The sequence below is a fragment of the Phyllostomus hastatus genome, unplaced genomic scaffold, assembly GCF_019186645.2.
Source record: "Phyllostomus hastatus isolate PE091 unplaced genomic scaffold, TTU_PhHast_1.1 phas_contig_477, whole genome shotgun sequence".
Lineage (NCBI taxonomy): Eukaryota > Metazoa > Chordata > Mammalia > Chiroptera > Phyllostomidae > Phyllostomus > Phyllostomus hastatus.
This window is the reverse complement of record NW_025333889.1, coordinates 440433-459389: the sequence shown is the minus strand read 5'-3', so window position 1 is coordinate 459389 and position 18957 is coordinate 440433. Positions and strand designations below refer to the sequence as shown.

General features: G+C 65.4%; 1 protein-coding gene across 1 annotated transcript; it reads left to right on the top strand.

Moving 5' to 3' along the window:
• The first annotated feature begins 420 nt into the window (after positions 1-420).
• PPP1R7 (protein phosphatase 1 regulatory subunit 7) lies at positions 421-15952 on the top strand. Its single transcript, XM_045845818.1, has 10 exons — positions 421-598; positions 3664-3792; positions 7102-7154; positions 7848-7913; positions 8485-8615; positions 8934-9096; positions 10171-10287; positions 11039-11143; positions 13450-13536; positions 15016-15952. The coding sequence occupies exons 1-10, from the start codon at positions 547-549 to the stop codon at positions 15190-15192; spliced, it is 1080 nt and encodes a 359-aa protein (XP_045701774.1). The 5' UTR covers positions 421-546; the 3' UTR covers positions 15193-15952.
• The last annotated feature ends 3005 nt before the right edge of the window (positions 15953-18957 follow it).

Here is an 18957-nt window from a genome sequence, read left to right as displayed (position 1 = left end):
TGATCGGCGTCCGGGGTCCAGAGCGGCTGTCCCGGCACCTGCGGGGAAGCCGGCCCCCAGCCCCGGCGCGAGCGCAGGCGCCCGAGCTGAACCCGCCTTGCGCTGAGCGTTAACTGGAGGCGGCCCCTTCACACGGATTAAGTCCGCGCGGCGACGCCGGACGAAGTAGACCCATTTTGCAGAAGCGGCCGGTGAGGCCCGGAGGCCCGCATATTGCAGCCCCACGCAGAGACCCGCTACGAGCCAGCGCATCTCCCAGTTTTTTCTCTCCGTGGCTGCGTGTTTCCACCCTGCCACTCCCTGCCTTCTCCGTTCCTCGCCTCCTGACGCCTCCAGACGTTCTTAAATTACCTGCCCGGGGGAGGTGAGGCGAACAGCCTCAGGGATGAACTACAACTCCCATGAGGCGCTGGGGCCGTGCAAGCGCTTGAGGTTCAGCCTCCCCTGCGCTGGGATTCCATTGGCTGGGCGCGGTCTAGGTTGGGAGTCCTGATTGGCTGAGAGACCTGAGGCGACAGATTCCGGAAAGGGGAAAAAGCAGCGGACATGGCGGCGGAGCGCGGCGCGGGTCAGCAACTGTCGCAGGAGATGATGGAGGGTGAGCAGCCCCGCGGGACGGCGGTCAGAGGCCCCGGCGGGCGGGGGGCGGCGGTCCGCAGCGGCCTTGCCCGAGAGAAACGGGGGCTTCCGCCTCTGGTCGGGGCCCAGGCCCCGCGCGCGGCCCCTGACAGCTGCCGGCCGGCTCGGAGGGGCGGGGGCTGCCCGGAGGGCGCGGTAGCCCGGGGGGCGCTGGCCGCGCGGAGAGCGGCGCCCAGGGGTGGGGGCTGAAGGCGCGGTGGTAGCGCCGCCCCGGCGTCCACCTGCTGCTTGGAGACTCGCCCTGACCCTCCGACCTGACCCGCGGGTCGATCCCCGGGCACTTGGCTAGTGGGGGGCTCATAGGGGAGCGTGGCCGCCGCAGAGAAGGATCCTCTCGAAAGCAGACGGACTGTGGGGAAGGGTGACAAGCGGCCGAGGGCTTGGTAGAGACCACCGGGGCCAGTTTGTAAAGTTATCACAGTTCTGCAAAGACCAGATTCGGCTCTTTCACTTTGTTGAGAAAGATGGTGAGCAGATCTGTGCGTGAGGCTGTGTGCACACGTGCACACAGGCTCGCCCCCAGTTGGAGAGCCAGCCATTCCCGAGGGCGCCTGAGCTGGTTTCCTGGAGAACACGGGGCTCGCGTGTCACGGCTCGGGAAGAAGGGAGCAGGGGCGGGGGCGGGAAGGAAGAGCCCTGGGGTGGGGGAGTGATGGCTGCCTGACCAGAGCCAGCTCCAGGTTGACACTTAAAGGTGCAGCTAGGTCGGAGATAGAGTCGGGGAAAGATCAAAGGTCACTTCTGGCGAAGGAATCCACCTAGTGAAAGGCAAAGGGTGTGAACGTGGCCTGTCTGGAGGAGAGTTTGACCAAGGGTGACAGTCACTTTGGTTGAGAGTGGCAGGGACCAGGGAAGCTGGCAAGAGAAGGTTGTGGCGGGGACGTTCTTGAACCTCTTGGATTTGGGGACCCTTGGATCTTTTTAAGCAAGGAAGTGCCCCTTCTTATCCCCCTTTCCCTCCTCCACCCCTCGCCCACCCAGGTCCATGTCTGGGCAAAGGACGAGTACGAGACCCAGGCATTTTTCTCTCCTGCTCCTACCTCTCCAGCTCATCCACAAGCTCTGACCCTTCTGCTTCCATAAGATCTCCAAATTTTCAAATCCCTTCCATTCCCACTGCCAGTACCTTGAGCTAGTCCATTGTTTGCAGTGCCCCTAAGTCACCTTACGTGCTGATCCTCCGACCCGTGCTCCAGACTCTCCGGTCCTCAGGACGGAGCCCCAGGGGTCCCTCGGGCCACCCTTCCTTAACTAAGCCCCTCCTGCCCGGGCCTGAGCTGAACCAGACCACGGCCCAGCTGAACTCGCTCTCCCTTAGCCTTGACCTCACAGTGCAGGTTTGCCTCGCTCTAGGAAAGTGGAACGAGCCTGAGAAACCTTCCAGAGCCAAATTAGCGTGAAGCGAAGAAGCGGTTAGCTTGGGGCACATCTCGCTAATGGATGCACACAACCAGGATGACGCTCCCAGCTCAGAGCCCTGGTGGCTTGATGCCGAGACGCTGGGTGTGGTCCCTGTGGGAGGCGCCTGGTGCGGCCACTCTGACCGGGGTGCGCACGGCCTGCTGGGGCTCACTGCAAAGCAGGGACGCCGTTCTTGCTCTTCACATTTTTTTTTGTGAAACAGAAAATCCTTCTTGGAGCTTTTTCATTAGTGTAAACGGGTACTAATGTAGTTCCCTCTTAAAAATAACGCAGCATAAAGTGAACTTCCGGGAAGCAGGGGATACTTGTAATTAACTTATTATGTGTCTACTGCTTTTATTGACTAAAAGCTAACTGCTTTTGTGCCTTTTCTAATGTAATTCTGAGCAACTTTAAGACGCAGTGACTGTGCCAGGTCCCTTCTGCAGATTTGGAGGCTGAGGCTTGGACAAGGAAGTTACCTGCCAAACTGGGCCTCTGGGAGCAAGATGCAGAGTCAGGAGGGGCCGTTGGCATTCCAGAAGGTTTTGGAACCAAAGACGAGATTTAGATTTTAGAATCAGATCGGACTCTGTGGCAGTGGAGAAGAGACAGGGTCAGCACACGCCACGGAGAGGCCGGTCGGGAGGCCTGGCCAGAGCCCTGGGCGGTCGCTGGGGCGGGGAGGAGGAGCCAGCTGGAGAGTGGGAGGTGGACTTCATAAGGACGCACTTCATCCAGCAGGCCTTTCCCGGACACCGCCCCCCCATCCGCCCCGCCAGCCCGGTGGGAGACACAAAGAGGCAAGGGCCCTTCCTCGCCTCGGCGGATAAGCTGGAGCCCGGAGCGAGGCACCTTTCGGTGGGGGTGGTGGCTGCACGCCGGTTGTTGGTGCTTCGGGGCTTCCAGGCAGACTCCTGAAAGAGGTCAAGAAAAGGGTTAGGGGAAAGGAACATTGTTGGACAGTTTCGCCATTGAACTTTCACCAGTCGGCCACATTTAATCATTGCCGTGTTTATCAGTTCAAAAACGATCTGTTTCCCAGCCCCTCAAAGCTCTGGGCTGGCTGGCATCACTGTGTCCTGAGGGCCAGCGCCCACGACCCTCACGTGGGGCTGCGAGCACTGCTGGCCGTCTTCTCCGTCTTCATTAGCGCTCCCGCCCAGTCTGATTTGAGTTAGTCTTGATTTCTTTCAGGATGTGGGCCTGTGAACTGGGCTGGTTTTCCTGGCCAGGTGGGCAGTGGAGCATGGAAGAAAGTATGTGGTGGAAGGGCCACAGTGGTCCCCTCGCGCGGCTCTCCAGACTTCACACTCCGCGTCAGCCTCAGGGCACGCAGTCACCGCATCCAGGGCCTGCAGGACCCCTGGCGACTCTTCAGGAGCGCCTCGAGGGCAGGAATCATGGGACCTCACCCTCACGCCTGTGTGGCCTCCCTGCCCCGCCCCGCCCCTCGCCCAGTGCTCCTGCCACTGGACAGATGGCGCCTGGGACATGGAAGACACTCAGATGGTCGTTGAACTGCACCCGGTTCCTGTGTTACATGAAGTCGTGCCCACTTACAACCGGGCGCAGTCTGCCGTGCGTCCTGGGTGGGAACCCTCACCGGTCTGTGCGGTTCAGTTGACAGGCGGGTCGAGTCTGAGGAGTCGGGCGACGAGGAGGGGAAGAAGCCGAGCGGCGGCGTGGTGGCGGACCTCAGCGAGCACAGCCTGAAGGACGGCCCGGAGCGGGGGGAAGCGGACCCAGAAGGTACCAGGCCCTGTTAACCCCGTGGTCGCTGGAGGGGTGGGGGCGGTCAGCACTGCCCGTGATCTGTGCCCCCTTCCCGAGGTGGTGGCGTGTGTCGTCCTGGGGGGACCGCGTGCGGGGCGCAGCCACAGAGGCCCTCCGTGGGCCGGGAGCCCGGTCCAGGCTGCCGCGCCCCCTCGCCAGCCGCCCCTCTGAGGGCGCCTGCGGGCAGGGTGCAGTGCCGTGCCGCACCGGAGGCGAACGCAGATCGTGGCACCGGGGCTAGTGTGTCGTCTGGGACAGAACCAGAACCGCGCTCGCCAACCGAGTGTTCAGGGAGCGGGCACCGCCGTGGTAGCGTCTCGGCCGCCCACTGTGCTCCGCTGCCCGCCACACGGGCGCCGGCTGCCTTCCGAGCTGCGCGTTTCACGCCCTGGAGCAGTCACTTCCGAGTTCCTCTTTGCCGATGTCACGGCCTGGGACGGCCCTCTTAATTGCCTAGGTGTCGGGAAAGTCATTTCCCGTGGAAAGTGCCCCAGTGGCCTCCTGTTGTTTCCGTGGGTGACAAGGACAGCAAAATGAACTGGAGATGAAGGGAAATGAGCCCCAGCGTGGGGGGGCGGCCTTTGCCCGTGACCTCAGCCCGTTTGTTTGTTGCTCAGAAAGCTGATTTCCTTTGAAAGGAGCGAGAGTAGAAACCTGTCAACAAAGAGAAAGCTGTCCCAGATACACTATTCAATGAAAAAGCAGATTTCCAGACTGTGCCTGTTGAGATCCTGTTCTTACTTAGAGAGTAACATTCAGGTTCACTGCTTCGGAGGGGACCCGTCACACTGCTGTGGGAGGCGTCTCCGCACAGCACGCTGGTGAGGGTCCGGTGCCTCCTGCACTCCCAGATGTACACATAGCGTATGGATGTGTAAGGCAGCAATCATACGTTATTACCCTTTTAATAATAAACATGACAAGTTTATTTTTCTTAAGATCTTATTTATTCATTTTTAGACGGAAGGGAAGGGAGGGAGAGAGGGAGAGAAACATCAAGGTGTGTTTGCCTCTCACACACCCCCTACTGGGGACCTGGCCTGCAGCCCAGGCATGTGCCCTGACTGGGAATCGAACTGGTGACCCTTTGGTTCGCAGGCCAGTGCTCAACCTACTGAGCCTCACCAGCCAGGGCCAAAAATAACAAATTTACGAACCACCGCTCTGCTCTCTGTTCCAATGAAGGTGGCTGGTAGCCATGGCAACCTAACTGTAAGGCAAAGGAGAGTACCACAAAAGCAGCAGGCACCTTCCGGAACTGCAGAGTTGTGCTTCTGAGGGGGCGTGGGCGGGGTGACTGCCGGGTGTGACGGGTGGGGCTCCCAGGGTTGCCTGACATAGGCCCGGGACACCGAGCAGGTGGGAGTGCCGCCTGTCCCCGAGCAGGTGTCCCTGCTGCTTGTGTGGGGCCGGAGGGTGGGCAGAGCCCTGTCGTGGGCTTCCTCCCCTGGCTGTGGGCGCGGGCTCGGTCCGACTCGCCCAAGGGCGCGCGGCTCCAAGGTGGGACGGCTGCGCCGGAACCCCGTTGTCCGGACCAGCACCCCTCCCTCCAGGATGCTCGGTACGGCGAAGTTCTCTGGGAACACTTAAGGCCTTACTTAGAGGAGCCAGGACCCGCACCTGCCTGTATTTAAGTCTCAAGTTCAAATAAAGTCATTCAAGCGTATCACTTGTTCCTTTTTATTTTCCCTGAGATATCAAAAAATATGATCGCTGCATAGTTCATTCGGAAAGATGTTCTAGGCTGGTAACTTTGTTTCAAAGGTTAAGCCGACCTTTGGGGGCTGTCCTGTGCTGGACAGGTTACAGACACAACCCCTCTGAGCCCTGTGACCACACGTCTCGGGGAGCCCGGGACAGCCCCAGTTTCCACCTGAGGGCCCAGCGTGATCGCCCGCGGTGCCCCTCTCACCAGAGTGTCTTGGTTTGGTCACTGAATGGCCGGGCGCCCGGCCTTCACCACGAAGCCTGTGTCACCGCAGCCTCCTGGGTCCTGGTGTTGAACTTAGGCTGTTGGGGGAGGGGCAAGTAGCTTGGGTGTGTCTCTTGGCTTTGCCCAGCTTCTTTTATCTAATTCTTAGGTTGGTGATATCCCATAAAGTTAGGGATAAACCATAAATGCCATTTTTAAAAAACCTAGCAGCTGTCAACGGTTGTGGAAAAGGCACAATGAGAAGGCCGGGAAGTGGACGCAGCTCTAGCGGGGCCAGCACCCCCTTACTCAGCAGGGCCTACGTCAGGGGCGCCCCCAAGGCCTCCAGTACAGGGGCCGGGCTGACCGGCATGCGGGCTGCTGGCCCACTGCTCTGCAGAAGCAAACGCAGTCTTGTGTAGGGAAGGGGCGGCCGTGGGAGCCAGGCAAGGAGGTGACGGCCAGCTCACAGGACGTGGAGCCGAGGGCAGGGCCGTGCTCCAGCCCAGAGAAGTGCCGTGAGCCAGGCAGACCCAAAAAGTTTCTGGGACCATCCAGCCCCGATATATGACCTTTGGACCCTAATTCAAGCAGAACTCACTCCATGGGAGGAGAAATCTGAAGACAGTTGGTGACACCAAGGAATTACTGTTGCTTGTGTTAAGAGTTTAACCCCCTTAGACATAAATGCTTCAGCAGACTCGGGTGGGAGGAAGGGAGTGGCGCCTGCAGCCTTCTCAGGCTCTGGGTGCCCCAGGAGCCCGAGGCCAGGCCTGCTGGGCGGAGGTGCTCTGCCGGAACCAGCCCCCAGCCTCCCAGGCGAGAAGTGCAGCTGAATTATTCAGCAGGCTGAGCCTGCCTGCCGAGCCATGTTCCGTCCTGTTCTGCTCTTTGCAGAGACCATTGTTTGCAGGGCCTCTCTCCAGAGCAACAAAAGACACATCCTCGAACATCTGATTTGCCCACCGAGGTCCACACTCAAACGGCCTGATTTATTGCCGCAAACTGGGGTGCCGGCTGCTGCCGACTACGCAGCTCTGGGTGTCACCAGAAGTGGTTGGCCGGCGGCCTCCCCCCTTCTTTTTGCTGTCATGTCCTTTCTCGGGACGCCCAGCAGTGCAGGTGGAAGTTTGGAGACCTTTGCTGGTGGCTGAACGCAGGGAGCTCAGAATGGCAGGAAGGCCACCCCTGTTGGCGCGGGGTGTTGGTTGGCCCCCCGTGGCACCCGGACCCTCCAGGCGCTGCCTGTCAGTGGGCCCCAGGCTCCGAGGCAGGCAGCCTGCGTGCCAGCTCGCCCCGCCCCCGGGCCAGGCCGCCGCCTCCTGCACGCGGGGGCTCGGAAAGGGCTCTCTGTCCCCCTCTCACTTTTCCAGGACAAGAGCTGCCCGTGGACATGGAAACCATCCAACTGGACAGAGACGCCGAGGTAAGGCCACCTGCCCCGCCCCGCCCCAGGGGGCGTGGTGACAGACCACGCTGCCATAGGGTGTCTTTGGGGAAGGCGCCGATGAGTAAGCGATCCCTGAGAAGAGGTGTCTGAACCTCCCTTGGCCGGGTCAGGTTCCTTGGGTTCTTGCTGTTTTTAGTAACGGTGATCGAAATCCCCTATCTGTTTAGCCGTTGTGGCAAGTGAGGCACCTTTGAGTCATAAACCGCACGGGTCCAGTGACCCCACTGCGAGTGTGGGGCCCCCACGACCCCATCCAAAAGGCAGTCACGACGCAGGGCTTGCGGCGACCGCCGGGCAGGGCAGAGCACCCCTGCATGACCCCCTGGGGGGCGCCAACAGGGCCGCGGTCAGTGCATCTCCTCGTGGGGTGTTTGTGCTCAGGGGGGGCCGGCGGTGAGAGGAAGGGCCCGCCCGCCCCTCATTCAGAGGGTTAGTTCTAGACAGAGTGACAGCGAGTCATGGCCAGACCCACGGCATCTCGGAGGTCACCTCACGTCACTGTCACCTGTCCCTGCAGGCTCCCGTGGGGTGCTGGCTTGCTAGTTCTCCCGCACCCCCACCTCCACCCCCAGCAGGCCCCCCCACCCCGCCCGCCCGTAGCTCCTGTTCTAGGAAGGAAGCAGGGCCCGGGCACATCCCTGCAGCTGGCCCGACCTCCCTCTGTTTCAGGACGTCGACCTGAATCACTACCGCATCGGGAAGATCGAAGGCTTCGAGGTCCTGAAGAAGGTGAAGGTGAGAGGCGGCTGACAGTCCAGAGCCCCCGCCCCCACCCCCGCCAGCGGCAGGCGCAGACCGTGGGCACGGGGGAGCCTCGGTCCCGAGTCCGTCGCAGCCCTGCTGGCCTCCGTCGGCGGCCACTGTCGAGCGGCTGCGGCGTGGATGTGGCAGGTGTGCAGAGCGGTGCAGGCGGCGGCTCAGACCCCTGCTGCTGCGCGAGGAGCCTCCGTTCCCGGCCGCCGGCCGCTGCGCACACACCGACCTGGGCAGGCCCCGCCCCGCCCCGCCCGAGTTCTGCTTGGTTTCCAAAACGGAGCCCAAGGCTTCCCTCTGCCGGGAAACAGCACACGGCGGCCCACCTGACCGAGGTCTCCCTCCCCGAGCAGGCCTGCTCCGTGCCAGCCGGCCTGCAGCCTCCCTGTGGGTGTCTGCCAGCGCCCCGGGTCGGCCCCTTTCTGGAAGACATCAGGACAGTGGAAACCACATCCCCCCGCCGAGGCTTCCCCGCGCCCTGTAACACAGAGCTGGCCCTTCCCACGGCCACCCCCCTCGTTGCGCACGTCAAGTGTCCTTTTCCCGCCCCCAGACGCTCTGTCTCCGTCAAAACCTGATCAAGTGCATTGAGAACCTGGAGGAGCTGCAGAGCCTGCGAGAGCTGGACCTCTATGACAACCAGATCAGGAAGATCGAGAACCTGGACACGCTGACAGAGCTGGAGTGAGTCCCGAGACCCAGGGACGGCCGGGGAGCTGTCCGGGCCCCCAGAACCTGTGCCCTGTGCAGTCCTGGAGAGGCCACCTGGGTCCTGCCCGCCCCTGGGTCCTGCCCGTCCCTGGGTCCTGCCCGTCCCTGGGTCCTGCCCGCCCCTGGCTCCAGAAGTGGCAGCAGCCCAGCTAGTCCCGACCTGAGAGGTGGCCGTGGGCGGGGGCTGCTGGCTGGTCCCTGCCCTCAGGGTGGTCCTGGGGGCTGGGTGGGGCCCTGTGGAGATCTGTGCATCCTGTGCTCGTTAAAAAATGTGTGCTTTACTTGTTCCAGGATTCTAGATATCTCTTTTAACCTCCTAAGAAACATCGAGGGGGTGGACAAGCTGACACAACTGAAGAAACTCTTCCTGGTCAACAACAAGATCAGTAAGATCGAGAACCTCAGCAGCTTGCAGCAGCTGCAGATGCTGGAGCTGGGGTCCAACCGCATCCGGGTAGGTGCGGGCGCGGCCTGGGCGCGGGGAGGAGCCCTGGGAACGCCCCCGGAAAGACAGACGTCGGCCGGAGTTGGGGGGGGGGTAGCCAGCAAAGAAGAGGGGGGCTCTGCAGGGCAGAGGTGAGGCCACGGCCAGCCAGAGCCCCTGGTCCCCTTTGGCCGGCCTGCATGTGGCTTTGGGAGTTTTCAGTGGACGGCGGTCAGTCCGGCTTGGGAGCTGGACTCTCGGGCCCCTGAGAGCTGGGCAGGACACAGACCACAGAGGCGGTTCTGGCCGGGGCCCCTGCCGGCACCTTCAGTGGTGGCGTGGCCAGACAGCAGAGCCGCACACCCAGAGCTAGAGGGCAGCCAGGCGTCGGTGTTCGATGGGGTGTCTCTGGGGCACGTGACCGAGAGAAGCAGGGCTCGTCACAGGTCACGGCAGGCGGGCGGTTACGGGCACCCCCTCGAACATCCATCCTCCTAGACCCCGCCCACCCCGGCCCCGCCGTGCCGGGTGGGCGGGCTGCACCACGTGCGTCTGCTGGGGCCCGGCCGAGTCAGCACGCGCCTGCTTGCGCTGTGTCGTGTCTGTCGAGAAGGTCACGGCTAACTCCTTCTGAGAGAGCAGCGGACACAGAGGCAGGAAAGAGACCGAGTTCGTGCATGTCGTTAAACCCCCTGCCGTGCCCACACAGCGGGGCGCAGGACCCCGGGGGGGGGGGCGACAAGGAAGGAGGGGTACGGGACCACCCTGCGTGGGCGGCGCTTCCGGGGAGACGGAGGCTCTGGGGAACGCACTGCGGCAGACCTCACAGAGGCTGGCGCTGGCGCTGAGGCAGACCTGGGAGGACCGCCAGACCCAGTCCGAGGGTCCCCTGCCTGTCTGTCCCCAGCGCCCCGGAGGGCGGGAGGGAGCCCGAGACTCGTTATTTCCGTTCTGTGCCTTCCAGCGCGAGTCCCGGGCCGTCTCCAGAGTGTACCAGCGGTGACTTGCCTGACACCCCAAGGCCCAGTCCAGAGTGCGCTGTCCCCTCCCCTGCGTGAGCTGGGTGGCCGCACCGAGCCGTCTGATGCTCTGTCTTCCCCACAGGCCATCGAGAACATCGACACGTTAACCAGTCTGGAGAGTCTGTTCCTGGGGAAAAACAAGATCACTAAACTCCAGAACCTGGACGCACTCTCCAACCTGAGAGTCCTCAGCATGCAGGTTCGGTCCGGCTTCGTGCGCCCCACTGCCTCCTCCCCGCCGCCCCCCCCCCCGCCCCCGCAGCAGGCCCGCTCCTCAGCCGCCCCGCCCTCTCCCGCTGGGCCCGCGGCCAGCCTGAGCCTCAGCAGGGGGGCCAGAGCGGTAGCTCTCACGTGTGCACGCGCCCCTGCCCGTGCCCGCGTCGGACTGGCCTCCCCGCCGTGTCCCGGTGGGAGGCCCAGCTGGCGGGTGGGCCAGGGCGCAGCCCAGGGGGGAGGGTGGGTTCCAGGCGCTCCCAGTGCGTCTGTGAGTCCTCCTGCATCCGCCGTCCTGCGGAGCGCAGCCCTGCCCTGGGGAATGGGGCCGCACCGGGTGTCGCCAGGCCGCGGGACCTCCCTCGGTGGGAGCCAGGGCGGGTGGGACCAGACCCGGAGGCGGGCGGGGGCGCCTGCCCCTTCACGGGGAGCCACACGTGCCCTGGAAGAAACGAGCGCCTGCTGCGAAGCGCCCGGTGGTTCTGCCGCTCGAGCCTCTGAGTTAACTGAGGCGACGACGCTCCCCGGGACACACGCGCGTCTGAAACCACCCAGCTCCTCTGCGGAACACCCTGCAGCCGGGGCAGCAGGCTGCAAGCGCTGGCCCCCCTCTCCCTCCCCTCCCTCCGGAAGCCCCGGTCTAGCCCCTTCGAGTGCAATGCCAACGAGAGGACCCCGTCCCCAGCGCGGTTTCCCCTTGTGCCCCCCCAACCTGACGGCTGCCGCTCTCCCCCCAGAGCAACCGGCTGACCAAGATCGAGGGCCTGCAGAGCCTGGTGAACCTGCGGGAGCTGTACCTCAGCCACAACGGCATCGAGGTCATCGAGGGCCTGGAGAACAACGTAAGGCCCCCTGCGCCCCCGCCTCCTCTTGCTCCCCTCCCCCACCCCCCCCCCCCGCCCCAGGCCGGGCCACGCCCCCTCCGCCCCAGGACCAATCCCGCTCAGCCCCGGGCGGCTGCGCCAGAGCCCCGCCCCCAGCGGCCCTCGCCCTCGGGGCTGCCTGCGGGCAGCGGCCCTCCCCAGGGTGGCCCTCCTGCGGCGGAGGAGGCGCTGTCCTCGCTCTGGGCTCCCGGCCGCCCTCCGCCCTGCTCGCCTGCCGGCGGCCTGACCGGTCCCTGCTGCCACAGCGGCTACCCCGGCAGAAAGGGCTCCTCTGGCCTTTGCCGCAGCGCCCGGGCCCATCACCGCGAGTGCTGCCAGGGGAGACCACGTCCTGACTGTCACGTCCCCGACATGCTCACACCATCTGGGAAGCTGGGCTTTGCCGGTGGGGCGGCCCCTCCCCCTGTAGTGAGGCCCGGTCCTGCGGGGGCTGTGGGCGGGGCCGTGGGCAGGCTGCGCTCCCGGGAGGCCTGGGCAGCGCGGCCCACGCCCGAGGGGAGCGGCGTGCCTCACCCCCACCCCCGGTGCTGAGACCCCAGGCCTTGGAAACGGAGCAGAAACACGCAGCTGTGGCTCTGGCGGTCATTAAGGCCACGCGTCTGCCCTGACCACGTGACTGCCTTTGGGGCCTGGTCAGCCGGAGGCCGGACACGCGGCTGTGCTGAGTGTGAGCCCCTCACCTGCCTGGCCTCCACTTTTGTGGGAGCAAGTGAGGCCGTCAGGACCTTCTCCCTGAACGGCAAACCCCGGCCCCCCCACACCTCGTGCTCCCCTGCTCCGGGCACTGGGGCCCCCTGGTGGAGGTCGGGGCCTCTGGGGCCTGCTCTGCCCACGTCCCTCTGTACTGGGCACAGCTGAGCTTTCGGAACACTGCCCAGCTCCCCAGAAAAGGGGCTGAGGACCCCACCGAGTTTCTGTGCTCCAGCAGAGTTTCAGGGGGGCCCTGGCAGCCAGCGCCCCTCCCTGCTGCTGAGCCCCTGCGCCCGCACCAGAGGTCAGGTCTCTGGGTGTCTATGTGGAGGAGCCCCCAGTGCAGGCAGAGGGCTGGAGAGCCCTGCCCTGCGCCCAAGGGCCGCCCACAGGCCATGCTCGGGCCCCCGTCGGCTGTGGCACCCCCTGAGCGCTGCAGGCACGCGCCGGGCTAAGGACACGAGTGAAGCCAGCGTGAGCGCCGAGTGCATGCAGAGCCCCCCTCCCCCCCCCCCCCCCCGCACACTGTGGCCCCCGGAGGGGCGGGGGCTGGGTTGGCCGGGGCACGTGGGCGGTGGGGCCGGGCACACCAGGTGCCGGACACGAGGGCCAGAGCCCTTCCGGGTCGGTGCAGCTGCTGGCTGCTGGCGTGGGTTGGGGGGACGGGGCGGGGATTTCGGCTGACACCTTCAGCTCCCCCTTCGCCCGGCGCAGGCGCAGCGAAGGCAGAGGCACGGCAGCGCGCGGCCCGGGCTGTGGGCCGACCCCTGAGTGGCCACCCTGGTCTGGGCTGCGCTGATGGGTTGGGCTAGACCTCAGCAGGGCCTGCTTTAGGTATTTGCTTTTAGGGCAAGGGGAAGGGCGGGAGAAAAGGAGGGCAACATCGACGTGCGAGAGATGCCTCAACCAGTTGCCTCTTGCACACGGCCAGCCGGGGACCTGGCCCGCAGCCCAGGCGTGTGCCCTGACTGGGGATTGAACCGGCGGCCTTCGGTTCGCAGGCGGGCACTCAGTCCATTGAGCCACGCCGGCCGGGGCGGCAGGCCCGTGTCAAAGCACCCCAGTGCTGCGCTGGCCCTCGGAGCTGGTGCGTCCCCAACCGCGTGTGCCGGGCTTAAGCCCCTCGCCACCCCCCCCCCCCATCGGCTGTGCGTTCTCCCTCCTCCTGGCCACCTCCCGCCACCCCCACCCACGTCTGCGCAAGCTCCGACCCTGGACCGGCCCGGGCACCTCGTCCCTAAATGAAAAATGAAACACAAGCCTGTCATGTGCGTCCCGGGGGGGGGGGTCACTGCAGGAGAGTCACCGTCACACCAGGGCTGCCCTCCCTGCGTCCCTGCGGACGGGTCTCTGGGGGCCAGGGGTCGGGTCTCACAGACCAGCGTGAGACCCCCGTGACGCGGGCACACGGGGCTGCGAGCCGGGGCCCCTGCCGCACGGCCCTGTTCTGTGAGGGCAGTGGGGGCAGTGGGGGCAGTGGGGGTGCGGGCCCGCAGCTCCGAGCCCAGACCATGGCTGCCCCGTGACCACTGACCTGAGGTAATGCGGGACAAACTTTATTTCCTTTTTTTTAGAACAAACTCACAATGTTGGACATTGCGGCAAACAGAATCAAAAAGATTGAGAATATCAGCCATCTAACAGAGCTGCAGGAATTCTGGGTGAGTGGAGACCCCACTGGGGTGGGTGAGTGGACTGCTGGGCGGACGGGGTGGTGGGGTGCAGGCTGAGGTGGGTGTGTAGGGGGGCTGGGGGCCTGTGGGGGGGCGTCCTCGGGACCTTGTTGAAAATACACATCTCCGGCCCCTGCACCCGGGGGCAGACCAGCCCCAGCCGGCGTCTGTGAGCCCCGGGTGGCGGCGGTGCCCGTGGCCGAGAGCTTGGGCCTGTGCCCGGGCAGACCTGCGAGCAGGCACGGGACCGGCGGGCCACAGTGCCGGGGACGGGTGGGTGTTCTCAGGCACCTGGTGGCTACAGGTGTGTCTTAGGGAGTCCGTCGGGGGAGAGGCAGGTGTCGGTCTGGAGACCCCCAGCGGGCCACACGCCCACGGCCGAGTCGTCCCCGGGGCTCCCTGTGGGGCTCCCCGGGGCTCTTCGGGCAGGCGTCCCGGGGTGGCCGCCCGTCAGCCCCGCCCTGCGGCTCCGTGAGCAGGCGCCGTCCTCGCTGCGTCGGCTCCGGTCCCAGACACGTGCAGAGTCGAAGGGCCGGCTCTGCCTCGCCCGGCCAGGCTGTGGGCCCTGCTGGCGCCCTGTCCGAGCGTCCTGACAGCACAGGTGGCCCACGGTGGGAATGTGGGAATGTCCCCTAACCCTTATTGATAGCACTGGATCCTGGGTCGTGTCTGACAGGGCGCCAGAGACGGACGGCGAGGTGGTACGGGGGGGCTGCACCGGATGGGCAGCCCCCCTGAGGGTGGGTCGAACTCGGGGGATGCGGCTCTGGGGGGGCCAGGGAAGCACGCAGAGAAACCAACCACGGAGACAGGACCTGTGCCCGGCAGGGGTGGGGCGGTCACTGAGGTCAGGTTCCTGAGGTGTGGGCCCCTCTGTGTGCCCAGCCAAGGGACAGCGCATGGGACACAGGGGCCACCTGCGTACCCCGGCTCCCCGGGAGGCAGACAGGTGGGTGACGGCTAGAGGCAGAGCAGCCCCTGGGCCTGGGACACAGAAACGCAGTCTCTCGGGCCCCCGGACAGCCCACCAGCACGGGCAGAGCCCCCCGTGCAGCGAGCAGGCGGCTGACGCGTGGTCACAGCAGCCTGGAGGCAGGCGGTGCCGCCCTGCCCACAGCTGAGGACGCAGGCCGCGGTGGGTGGCGCCCTTACCCTAGAGAGGCCCCTGCAGAGCCGCCACTGGACCACGGCGTCCCGGGGGAGGGGTGGCAGACGCGTGTGAACACACATACGGCATTCCCTGCCGCTCACACGGAAACAGCGGGACGCAGCCTTCGGCTCCCCGGGGAGCAAGGACTTCTGTGGATGGCACAGGCGGCCGGTGTGAGACACGCTGGGCACGCCCAGACGGGGGCACGGGCTGCCGTGTGGTGAGGAGGCTTTTCTAACGCGCACCCGTGTGTGCCCGCGTGTGCCCGGGTCTGTCCGGTGTGTACACGTGGTCTGGGTGCTTGCGTGTGCCCCCAGATGAACGACAATCTCCTGGAGAGCTGGAGCGACCTGGACGAGCTGAAGGGCGCCAGGAGCCTGGAGACGGTGTACCTGGAGCGGAACCCGCTGCAGAAGGACCCGCAGTACCGGCGGAAGGTGATGCTGGCGCTGCCCAGCGTGCGGCAGATCGACGCCACCTTCGTCAGGTTCTGACCCCGCGCGCCCCGGCCTGCTCCCTCGCCGACAGAACCTCCCGGCTACGGTTTCCAGTCCGCCCGCTGCTCCTGAAACCACCACCACCACACCAACGGCCACAACCCAATGGCAATAAAAGGCACTGAGTGATCCCTGCCGTGTGTACCGCCGCTCACCACTGAGAGGCGCTGCTGTTGCCGGCACCACTCGGTCCGTTGCTCTGTGTTCGCGGAGGGAGGTGGCCTGGGCCCCGTGGGCGCAGGGAGCCCCCTCGGGGTCCGTCCCGGCACCTGGAGCCTGACAGCCCACAGCTTCCTAGTCCGTTAGGCCCGTCAGTGCCAGTGTCTGCAGGTGACTCACACTAAAAAGCAAAGCAGCGGGTGGGGGGGCTCAGGCCTCCACGCCAGGACCCTCAGCGCGGCGCGCAGGCCCTGTCCCCGGCCGCCCCCGCGGCCCCTGAGGTCGCGTTGCCACTGACGGAAGGGGAGCCCGGCCCAGGCTCCTCAGAGACTTTCTGCGAAGAGTCGACCTCTGACCGCCGGTAACACCGCCTCCCGCTGCGCCCGCACCGCTGTGTCCACCCTGGTTTTATAACGTCGGCCTCCACGGCCCGGGGCCTGGCTGCCGTCTCCATGGACCTTGTCACCCTCCGCCGTCCTCGCGGGCCCGCCCGCCCCCACACCGCAGTGCCGCCCTGTCCCGTGTGGGGGCCGCGTGCTGCCCGCCGTGGCCGGCCCCGTCCACGTTTCCCTCGGTGACAATAAAGTGGAGTCAAACACGCAGTTTCTCGGTTGCGCTCGGCACATCCCAGGGGCTCGGCAGCCGCGTATCCCGAGGGCGGGCGGCCCTTCCAACCGACCCGGCGCCCTCCCGGCTGGCACTGCCCGGGACCCCGCGGCAGTGCGGCCCTGGGCTGAAGGCCGTGCCCAAGCCCCGACTTCACCCTCTGCACAAATAAACCGTGCGACCGGACGGCGGGCGCCCCGGAGCGGCACGCAGGGAAAGGAGAGGAGGGGTGGGCGGGCCTGGCCCCAGGGTGCCGGCCGGCACCGGCACTCCGTCCTCAGCCGGACACCGTCCGTGTCTCTCCGGGGTCAGGGCCTGAGAGACGGTTCCAGGTGCCGGGACTTGAGTGCCGTCGCTGAAGACAGCATTCGGGGGGGGGGGGGGGGCGGGGGAAGAAGAGAATCTGCCTCGAGGACCGCGGAGGGGAGACGAGCGGAAGCAGCGGAGGGAAGCCCCGCAGCCAGCAACCCTCCCCGCCTGCGAGCGCCCGGACGGGCCGCGGCACCTGTGGCCGGACAGAACGAGGGGCCGAAACGAGGTCCCTGTGCGCTCAGCCTGGGGCCTGAGGGGTGACGGTGGAGGCTGTCCAAGTTCCCCTGGGTGCAGAAAGGGGAGCGGTCGCGTTTGTGGGGAAAGAGACGCTTAGAGTAACCACTAGGAGGACAGAAATTAGTTACAGAGCAGCAGGGAAAACCCAGCACCTTTCAGCAAAGAGACGGGGAGGCTGAGGAGGCCCCGGGCCGGGGGTGCGGTGTCCGTCTGTGCGCCCTCGCAGGGAGGGACGGCAGGACGGGCGGGGCCTCGGGACGGGAGAGCCGGCAAGGGCCCTGGGACTGGGTCCCGCGGCTGCAGGTCGCCGGCTGTGCCAGGTCCCCCGGCCCAGTCCCGGCCCAAGCTCCCTCTGGCTGTTTGAGAAGCTGGTTGCACCTTAAAATGTATGTGGAAGAAGAAAGGTCCACATTGAACCTTGAACCTTTGAAAGAGGTCACTTGGCTTTGAAAAAATGTCAGGCGAGGTGACCTGCCGGATTCTGACCACCGCAGACCCCCGAAGGGCAGCCCACCGGCGGGCTGGGCTGGGATGGGCCCGGCCGGGGCGGGAGCGGGGCCGGGCTGGCCGCCCTGCGGGCCGCACCATCCCGGAGGCCTCGGTGTGAGTGAGAAGCAGGCCGAGAGTCCGTGGGAGAAACGGGGGAGCCTGGGGGGCAGCCCGGGGGGCAGAAGAGCTTCCCAACCCCAGAAGCGCGGCCGTGAGGCGAGGTTTCGTGGGTTCCTGACGTGAAACTCCTGTGGAAGGCAGGGCACCGCCCGCAGCCCGCAGCCTGCAGCCCACCCACAGGCGTTCCAGGGTCCAGAGCTGGCATGGGCCCGACGGCAGGTGGGCCGAGTTGCCGCGAACCGGAGAAGAGGAGACCGGGGTGCGGGAGGAAGTGGGCGTGGGCGGCGTGGGCCATCGGCCCCGGCCCGAGAGCCAGACGGCCCCTGGTCTGACCGCGGTCGGGGCCGAGGCCTGGGTTGTGGGCCAGGCCCCTGGTCAGGGCGTGTGCAGGAGGCGACCGATCGATGTTTCTCTCCCTTTCTCTCTCTCCCCTTCCTTCTCCTCTCTTTAAAATAAAAAGATTTCTTTTAAAAGCCTTTTTTTTTTTAAAGAAAGAGCACTCCCAAGGATGCCTCAGACGGGGAGGGGAAGGGGGCAGGGGGAGCCTGAGCCCGGCCCCCAGCGCCCGGGCCGGGAGTGCATGAGCACAGGGCGGCCGGGGCTGCGTCCAGTGCGTCCAGGACGCCGGTCTGCGGGGGGGAGGGTGGGAGGAGGGAAGAGAGGCCAGCCAGGGGCACTGCACTGCTGGTGGCCCCGCTCAAGGCCACGAGCAGGACAAGCGACCATGAGGAAGAGGGGCAGCCGCTGCGCCGCACCCGGGCAACCCGCACAAAATGACCCTGAAACACACTGTGGTCGGAGAAGGAAAAGGCAGAGGGGTCTCCCCGCTGGCAGGGACCTGCCAGGGGGCCAGCCGCGCCAGCAGTTTTGTTCAGACCGACAACGTGCCCGGCCCAAGGAGTGTCCACCTGTCCCCAACCAACCCTGCAGGCCTGTCCCCGTCCCAGGCTGCGTCGTGCCCAGGGGCAGCCTGAGACGCCGTGCTGTGCCAGTGACGACCGCTTTCCTGGGAAAAAGGGCAGGTGCCGCTGTCGTGGTGCCTTGAATGTGGATTCAGCGGCTGGACCTGCTGCAACCATCTTGCAACCATGAGGCAAAGGCTCTGGCCCTGACTTCCCAGAGCCCCCAGACCCACCCAGGTGCCACCACCGCCCCAATTTCTGCGGCTGAGAAAAATCTTTTGGTTCAGCCACAGTCGTTGGGAGCTTTTTATTTGAATTTCCACCCAATGTGTATCTGGATGTTACATAAACGGATATAAAAAGCTGTAGTCAAATAAAGCTGGTGTAGCAAATCCTGGGCCCAGGCTCTTCCTAGTGCTTAGGACCCAGTCCGACACCTGTGCCGGTTGTACCACAGCCTGCTTCCTTCCTTCCTTCCTTCCTTCCTTCCTTCCTTCACCTTTTTAAGTCTGTGAAAGTCACGGAACCTTTAAAAACGTCAACCCATAAAGCACTGCAGAGAGTAAAAACTGAACACTGGACCCAGAATGAGTCCTTGTCCCCCCGCCTCCACACACACATCCCCAGGCTGCCCCTGCGGCTCCGCTGGGGCCGGCTCTCCGTTCCAGCGCTCCCTGGAAGGGGCGCAGGGACCGGGCAGGGCTTCAGCTGGGAGGAGGGCGTGGTCCAGGGGCTTGCCAGGCAGGAGGAGCCTCGAGTGCCGGGAGGGCCGTGGGGTGAGGGGCTGGGACCCCCTCTCCCAAGCAGGCCCTGAGCTGGGGGACGTGCCTGAGGCCACACCCAGGACGCGGCAGGCCCGGCTCTGCAACCTGGGTCCCCTGGGTCCCCAAGGACACAGCACACGGGAGGATGACAGCAGAGCCCCGTGGCCGTCCAG

Bases quoted from the DNA above. Each gene is read 5' to 3' on its own strand.
- PPP1R7 (XM_045845818.1), top strand. From the start codon at position 547: ATGGCGGCGGAGCGCGGCGCGGGTCAGCAACTGTCGCAGGAGATGATG. The intron at 7,914-8,484 runs GTGAGAGGCGGC...TCCCGCCCCCAG, and splicing joins AGGTCCTGAAGAAGGTGAAG to ACGCTCTGTCTCCGTCAAAA. The intron at 11,144-13,449 runs GTAAGGCCCCCT...CCTTTTTTTTAG, and splicing joins TCGAGGGCCTGGAGAACAAC to AACAAACTCACAATGTTGGA.